The following is an 8,585-nucleotide window of genomic DNA, read 5'->3' as shown; positions in this document are numbered from 1 at the left end:
TAAAGAATTTATGAGTTTTTACTGTGGATTTGTTTATAGTTGACTGAATCATATGACAGTTCTGTGTACACTGTTATATAGTTATATACATAGTTATATGAAATTAGGGACTTTTATAACACAATACTGCAACTTCACTTACACAAGCCAGCGAGGCCTCATTATCTTCAAATAAACTGAAATATGTTTTTGCAGAGAACTGTGGATATTTTCTCCTGCAATGTAGATTCAAATCGCAGTAAGAACATATATTTGCACACCGTGTCAGTGCTGATTAGTTGTTTGATTTGAATGTATTTAGGTTTGTTGTTGTTTTAGTGCAGTAAATTCAGTAACAGAGTCTGAAGAACCAACAAAAAGTGTAACTTTCCAAACAAAATCCACTGGAACTCCTGATGACGTAGGTTTCACTGTCCCAGAAAACACACCTGTTCTCGCATGTTGTTCTTCTTCGAATCACATGACTGATTACCGTCCAGCCCCGCCCCTCGAGGCTTCTGATTGGCTGCTGCGGGTGCATTCCTAACGACCGCTGTCGACGTCACGTATAAATATCCCAGTAGGCGCTGGTGTGGAGGTACAAGCACCAGGCTCCACTGGACAGCAGCACCAAGAAAAGGTAAACAAGACACATTTCTATCTCCATTTTCTTTTCTTTGTGTTATTAAGTGATGTTTTGATTATTTGGAATATGTTTTAATAGCTTTGTGTTTTCCTAGTTTGTTGTGCTACCTGCTGGCTAACATGAGTCATGTGACATGCAGGCGGTCAGCTGGTGTGCTGGTGTTTTCGCATTGGGCTGTGGTGCTAACCTCACAGTACAATAACCTTATTTTGTTTTGTAGCAGAGCCTGTAATTCCTCCAGGACTCCGGGAAAAATGTACCAGGCGATCCTCCTCGTCCTGCTCGGTGTCGGGCTGGGGGCAGCGTTTCCTGTCGAGGAGCCAGACGGGGGTAAACACTGGGTGCTTATCGTAGCGGGCTCCAATGGCTGGTACAACTACAGGCACCAGGTGAGAGGTGTTTAACTGAGAAAGCACATGTTGTTACAGTTTCACCTTATCGAGTGTGAGCTGTGTTAGTGTTTTCTCTTACAGTTTGCACTGGTGTCTGATAAGATCTCCTGCACTTCCCCTTCACAATGCATGATGTCCCAGAGTTTTCCAGCCTCTTGAAGTGCTCCCAGACTGATGTGGTCTTGGGCTGCTCACCTCTACCTATTTGTCTCCCACCCACAGGCTGATGCTTGCCATGCCTACCAGATCGTCCACAAGAACGGCATCCCAGATGAGCAGATTGTGGTGATGATGTATGATGACTTGGCTCAGAATGAAGAGTGAGTTTGCAGATCTTCTTGATACACTGACTTCTTCTTTGCCTGCTGTATTTTTACAGCTTGACCTTGTTTCCCCTCCTCTGCATGTTAGTAGACTGGGTAGAATAAATATTAAAGTGTAATTACAGTGTTTTAGTAGCAAACTTTAGTACTGCAGTGATTATTAATGATCGAAAGTTTAAAACCCAAAGGTGTTTAGTTTATTAATAATAATAATAATAATAATAATAATCACACCCTCGTGTTAGCATTTGTCATATTGCTTAACAGCCATAACAGCACCATAAACAGACTTAGTTGAAAAGACCTAATTTTTTGGGACCTGAGGAACTCATCTTGGTGCTCCTTCAGGACTTTGACTCAGAGTTATATTACCAACATGGTGGCCGGATACTAAAATACCTTGAAGCAATGTAGGTCATAATATCTTATGTGGCTGAGATGATAATCAGAATCTATTGGGTTTGTAGTTAATAAATAACTTGTAACATTGCACACAAGAATGCAGTTTCTTATACAGACCACTGATACTGATAATGGAGCTTTTTCCACTTTTAGCTGCAAATGTTTTTCATTGACTGCAAATAATGATTTGAATGATGGAGCTGACAAATTACTGTAACAGTGCAGTTTTGTGTAAATTAAGGGCGTTGTTGTCAGTTTCTGGTTCTGGCACCTAATTGGTTAATCAGAATCAGAACTACAAAGACAATAAAATATAAAAAGCAATAACAAATAAAATAAACACACATCTTTAAAAATAATGAAGCCATCTTTTGGCTGTTTGTCATGCCAAAATGTTTTGTTAGCTTTTTCCATTTCCTTGTGTAAATCTGAATCATTTTTGTTTCCAGAAACCCCACCCCAGGGATTTTGATCAACAGGCCGAACGGCACAGACGTGTACAAGGGAGTTCCTAAAGACTACACTGGGGATGTGAGTGCTTCAGCTCAAATGCTTATACAATAGTGTAAATCGGGAGTCTTGAATACCCTTGGCAGTCACACAGATAGTTTGACTTTTTATTTCTGAATGGGTGTTTTTCTGCAGGATGTGACCCCAGAAAACTTTCTGGCAGTGCTGAAGGGTGACGCATCAAAAGTTAAAGGTGGCTCTGGAAAAGTGTTGAAGAGGCAAGTGATTATCAAAGAGAACTAGATATGAAGCAGTGAATCTGAAACTATCACAATGACACGGTTTGTTTGATATTTTGTTTGGGGTTTTTTTTTTTGTTAACCTTGTTCTTTTTTCTTTGGCAGCGGCCCCAAAGACAATGTGTTTGTGTATTTCACTGATCATGGGGCACCAGGTATTCTGGCTTTTCCCAATGATGATGTAAGCACTTTCTTACTTCCTGATATTAGTAATGTTCACGTGTAAGCTTGCCCTAACAAAGGCAAATCGTTCCTAACTAGCAAAAAAAAAAAAAAAAAAAAAAAAGGAATAAATATTACGTTGCTCAGCTGGTTTGGCCAGATGTTATCTTTCTCAAGATCAGTCGTGTCTTTATGTGAGATCCAGTGACACAGCTGTGGTCAGTCTTTGAAACATCATGTGTAGGGCAGGTTTCCGCTCAACAAAGTGACTTTCAAGAAGATAGTAAAACAATTCTTACTTTAGAAAACTGTTTAGGTTTTTCACAAAACCTCTTCTTTGTTTGTGTTGTAACTACAGTACTCTCTAGAGATAGCAGTGTCAGTTGGTCTATGACTTTGGTCCAGGCTAAAATGTTTAAACATCCTCAACAAGAGTATGAATCGTGCTGACTCGGTGTTCCTCTTACTTTCTGTCAGTGTTTCCATGAGGATCACATGTATGTCTGTGACTAGAGGATGTGTTGGGCACGATATCCTTGTTCCCTTTATATTAAAATGTACTAACTTCAGTGATCCATTTGTGGTACATGTAGCACAATCACCTTGGGCAAAACTGTCATTTGTCCTATGCTTTGGTTTGTTATTAAATATCTTTAAAACTGACGTTCCCATCAGGCACAGCTGCAATTTGTGTCTAGTGCTAATTTACGAAAGTTAACCTTTTAGCATGCAGCACTAAAATACTTATTAGTTAGCATTGTTGTTTTAAACAGCTGGTTCCCAAATATCAAATGATAAATAAACACAGGTAGCTGTAATAAAATGTATTTAAATAATAAGAGTACAAATCTCACTAGACATTAAATATTGCCTGAGACATCTGACAGATTTACATACTTTGTTTATTACCAAAAAAAGATTTGAGGTTTGATACCCAGCACTATTCATTTAGCCTGTCAAGTTACTAATCAGAGAGGCTTCATTATTAACATCAACTGTTAAAGCTGCTGTACATGTCTGTATATAACAGACTACTATAAATGTAACTTGATGATTTACCTGCTCTGAAATTTGAACATTAATTTTTGTGATCTCTCCCTCTCCATGTAGCTCCACGTGGAAGACCTCCAGGAGGCCATTAAATACATGCACGAAAACAAGAAATACAAAAAGGTGCACAGCTACATGCTTTTGTGTAACATTTAGGTCTGTACTGTATATATGTACAGCCTGTGTGAATGTAGGTCAGTGATAAAATATACAGGTGATGGTAACTGTGCTTTTTGCCTTTTTTTTCTGTCCTGACCCCCCCACCCTCCTCACGTATTCATTGACAGATGGTGTTCTACATCGAGGCATGTGAGTCTGGGTCAATGATGAACAAGCTGCCTGACAATATTGATGGTGAGCTAAACTTTTATCTCAGCATTCAAACCAAAAAGATAATGAACCAGCTCAGATCAGCAAAACCCACAATAACATGAGCTTGACTTTTCAACTAAACAATTCAACTCAGTTTTATTTAATTCAGTTTTATTTGTATGGTGCCAAATCACTATTCAATCATCTCAAGGCCCTTTACAAAAAAGAAAAAACCCAACAAATCCAAACAAATAAACAACTGAAGTGTCAGCTCGGTGCCAGGGATAGAAGCTCTAACCTCAAGTGGGTCCTTTAACAAGGTTAATAGCTTGTTTATTTAACCCTGGTTTGTTTTACATCTTTCTTGACTACACTGAGGTCAGCGCTATGGTTTGTTGAGTTTACTTGTACTTCAGTGTAATGTCTAGTCAAACACTGATGTCAGCAAAATGACTTGTGGTAATTTGAGAGCCTAGTCACTGTCATGTGCTTGGCCTCATGTGATAAACATCATGTGACCTGGATTGTTTTATTATTCAACCAAAGACAGGTTTTGTTTTTTTGACATATCATTCATTTGGGATCTAAATGACTTCCTGCCGTATCTGAAGTCCAAATAGAAAGGAAAGGTTTTATTCTCCTTAACTTGTTTCTGCCAGCAGACGTGTGAGTCATGTTCAGACCTGCTTTACTCCAACATGCAGTTTTTTTCCAAACCATTGCACACGTTTACATAAGAATGTCTCTTGTATTTGTCTCAGTGTACGCCACCACAGCAGCCAACGCGCATGAGTCCTCTTACGCCTGCTACTATGACGAGAAGAGGGACACATACCTGGGCGACTGGTACAGTGTTATCTGGATGGAGGATTCTGATATGGTGGGTGGATCTGAATCACAGCACCCACACTAGTTTTCGATCTAGTTAAAACTATGAAAATGGACATCCTTCATATGAGCAGTTTCAAATGAGTTTCATAGTTTATTTTGTTTATGATTATTTTTCCACTCTGTTGCTGACTGATATTGACCTATGTAATAGTATCTCAGACTACATGTAGTCCCTTAAAGATTTATTTGTTGTTCCGCACACCTGGTTTCAAACAGGCAGGAAAAGGAAGTGGTGACTTTCAAACAGCCATAGTGTTTTCATAAAATTGCACCTGTGGGCCTACAAAATGTGACCATCCCGAAACAGAAACTTGTCCCTCACAAGCAGAAAGTAAAACAAAAGTACTAACCACATTGTCGAGCCCATTTAAATGAATAATTTTTCAGATTATGGCAAAATTTATTTTAGCCATATTTTGTTTCTAATGTTTGGTTTTTTTTTTTTTTTTTGGTTTGACATTGTCCTTCCAGGAGGACCTGAAAAAAGAAACTTTGCTAAAGCAGTTCAAGATTGTGAAGACCCACACAAACACCAGCCATGTCCAGCAGTATGGAAACAAGGTGAGTGAAAAATAACTTAACTGACTGAGAACCAAATATCTGTCTCTGTTAGTGGCAAATCCACATTAGCCAAAATAAAACTGGACAAGTAGTATTTTATTAAGTCTCTGACTGGTGGAGGTGACTGGCTATTGATGATGGAAAGAACTGTCCTTATTTTGTTGCTTATCTTGAGTTGATTTTCTCTACAGACAATGGCCCACATGAAGGTAATAGCTTTCCAAGGCAACCCCAAAGCAGACACTACCCCCACTCCTCCAGTCACTCTGCAGCCAGTTCAGAATCTGGATCTGACCCCGAGCCCTGATGTTCCTCTGGCCATCCTCAAGAGGAAGATGATGGCCTCCAATGACATCAGAGTTGCAAGAGGGCTGCTGATGGAGATCAGCACCCACCTCAAGGTAAAGAGGGACAAGCCCTCCGGTGTTTTGGCCAAATGTTTCAAGTCATTTACGATGGCAGTTTATAACAGCGTGTGAACGTGTGTGTCTGTGTTCAGATCAGGGAGGTCTTGGCTGAGACTATGCACCGAGTGGTCGAGAGGGTGACCGGCAATAAGCTCAAGGCTGACGAGGTTTTCAATGAACGAGCCGAACTGTCCCAGCATCAGTGCTACAAGGCTGCAGTCAGCCACTTCAAAAACAGCTGCTTCAACTGGCACAAACCTCAGGTAGAGCTGCTCATTTAAACCAGATCACAGCTTTCATGTCCACATTTAGCCCTAATGGTTGACTAGCTAAGGGTCTGGTTCTGCCACAAATGGGGAAACAGCAGATACATTTCACACCAGCAGGGATCAGACTGCATTCATTTGCCTTTTTGCATTCAGCTGGCACTAACCCAGAGGCAACAGATACACTCCAGGAGCAGGAAGTGTAACTCTACACTTGTGACCAGAAAATTTGTTTTTCACTCCAGAGATATCTCAAATGGTAAAAATAGGCAGCTGCACTTTTTTAGGTTTAGAGAAGCTTCTCCAATTCTGACTGAATGCCCACTTCTCGCATATATAGATACATATATATAATACCTGGATGAATGATAACCTCTGTAGACTGAATGCTGAGATTTTCATTTTCACTTTTTACCAAATGAAAAACCATTTGTATGACGTGTGAGTGTATGACGTGACCACGGTATTTCAGAGGTGCTTTCACACAGCTGTATGGGTTTATTCATAAATATTTCTCCAGAAAATGGTTTGACATTTCGAATGCCACAAATACAACAGGGGGAAATAAACTTTGGTTATTGATATATAAATAGTCATTGTAAAGCATAAACTATGATGACATTTTTTATGCATGATGTCCTCTTCTGTTTCAGTACGAATATGCTCTGAGACATCTGTATGCTCTGGTAAACCTGTGTGAGAGGGGATATCCTGCAGAGAGGTATGACTTCATTTAAAAAATCACAGTATTCAATCAGCCTATTTCTGATTTCAGAGGCGATGTTCTGATGATGATGTTCTGATGAGGTGATGTTCTGTATTTGTTCTCTGAAAATCCCAAATGAAAAGCCCAAACCAGTGATGAATTGATGCAATGATATTTGTCGACAATAACTAAACTATTTAAAATTACCGGCCTTTTAAAAGGGTAATGCATCTATTTTTTTTTTTTAAAAAAGTAGGCAATCTATATCAAATATGTTGTATCTCATTGTAAATAGACATTGCATCAAAAAGAAACAGGCAAATGCATTTTAAAATACAACCTTTATTTAATTTAATTAATAATAAAAATGAATAGATATGCTACAGAGCTATAGATGACCCTGGAGCAATTTTATTGCAGAGAATTTGGCAACAGAAATATTTCCATTTCAGTCCTGGTTACCATCACTCTAAAACTACATTTAAGCCACTAAATAACTGTTACATTAATTACACAGTTTGGATGCTTGCAATAGACTGATCTAGCCTACATGTGAAGTCAATATTGTAAACACTGCAGATCACACAAGATGTTAGAAGCTGCTTGTAGTAGCTGTGGTAATGGATCAGCCTCCATTATGGTGGAAATACCTTCTATAAATGAACAGATCCATTAACAGTAACAGCCATTTAATACTAGTCTAGTGCTGAAAAGATTTGTTGCTGAATTTGTTTATGGATTCATATAGATGAATAAGCATTTATCAGCCAAACATGCCAAAGAAGTCAGTCCAGTAAGCTGGTCCAGCCTCTCTCAACTACAAGGATTTTCTCAAGCCAGTGGATATTTTCACCTTGAGGTTTTGGACTGTTAATTATAAAAGGAGAAGCCATTTTCAGATGCAATTTCATGCTCTATGAACATGTGATGGGTATTTTTTTTTACTGTGTTATTTGGTATTTCTCCTCTGCAGCATTCAGCTGGCCATGGACTCTGTGTGTTCATCCAGCAACTAAAAGAAATTCTACAAATCCATTACAATCTCAAATTAGTCTGCTGTGGAAAAGCCTGAGGAGACGAAGCTCCTCTTTGCACTGCTTAGGAATCAATATGACATTGAGTTGACATTACTGTTCTATCAACACACTAAAACACTTTTTTTTAAAAACCTGTAATGTTATTTGATTTTTACTGAGAATTTTAGAAACTTTTTTATGATGAGTTGAACTGTGATGTGAATGGATGTTTTTGGGTTTTTTTTTTGTTTGTTTTGTTTTGTTTTTTTTTAGGACATAGAATTGAAAATTATAATTGTGTAATTGTTTTTTGCTCTCAGCTTTATTTGTGGTACAAAAGGTCTGGCATGAATATGTGATTGGCATGTAAAGGATGTACCATGAACCAATGAATGCTTCTCAAACCTCAAAGACGTGCTGAAACACAGGGATCTTGAAATAAAACATGACAGTCAAAACCAATAAAAAATGACTCGTACTTGATTTTACTTGTGTACATGCAAGTTTTGATTAGCCCCTAATATCAATGACAACTTTTTGGAATAGTTCACATGGGGCAATAGTTCAATATATTAACAAGAGTTAGTCTGACCATCATCACCTGAGCTGCTCTGTGCTTTCTGAGGTTTTTGGCCTTCTGTGAGCTCATTTTAACACCCGATGTTTTACTAGAGTCTGAAAATAACACTTTGAGGCTTCTTCACATTAAAAATATTCTCTTCA

At 38.6% G+C, this 8,585-nt stretch overlaps 1 protein-coding gene across 2 annotated transcripts; it reads left to right on the top strand.

Moving 5' to 3' along the window:
- Positions 1 to 487: 487 nt before the first annotated feature.
- On the top strand, positions 488 to 8,334 carry lgmn (legumain). Of its 2 annotated transcripts, none has more exons than XM_026299238.1 (14): positions 488 to 619; positions 846 to 1,014; positions 1,240 to 1,337; positions 2,192 to 2,273; positions 2,388 to 2,470; positions 2,597 to 2,672; positions 3,764 to 3,826; positions 3,991 to 4,057; positions 4,777 to 4,895; positions 5,378 to 5,467; positions 5,659 to 5,868; positions 5,967 to 6,137; positions 6,794 to 6,861; positions 7,820 to 8,334. In XM_026299238.1, the coding sequence occupies exons 2-14, from the start codon at positions 880 to 882 to the stop codon at positions 7,860 to 7,862; spliced, it is 1,305 nt and encodes a 434-aa protein (XP_026155023.1). In that variant the 5' UTR covers positions 488 to 619; positions 846 to 879; the 3' UTR covers positions 7,863 to 8,334. The 2 variants fall into 2 exon arrangements, with proteins under 2 accessions (XP_026155023.1, XP_026155031.1); XM_026299246.1 differs by having other exon boundaries at positions 535 to 619; positions 849 to 1,014.
- The last annotated feature ends 251 nt before the right edge of the window (positions 8,335 to 8,585 follow it).

This window comes from Mastacembelus armatus, chromosome 22, assembly GCF_900324485.2.
Source record: "Mastacembelus armatus chromosome 22, fMasArm1.2, whole genome shotgun sequence".
NCBI classification, from domain to species: domain Eukaryota; kingdom Metazoa; phylum Chordata; class Actinopteri; order Synbranchiformes; family Mastacembelidae; genus Mastacembelus; species Mastacembelus armatus.
This window is presented reverse-complemented; position numbering and strand designations above follow the sequence as displayed.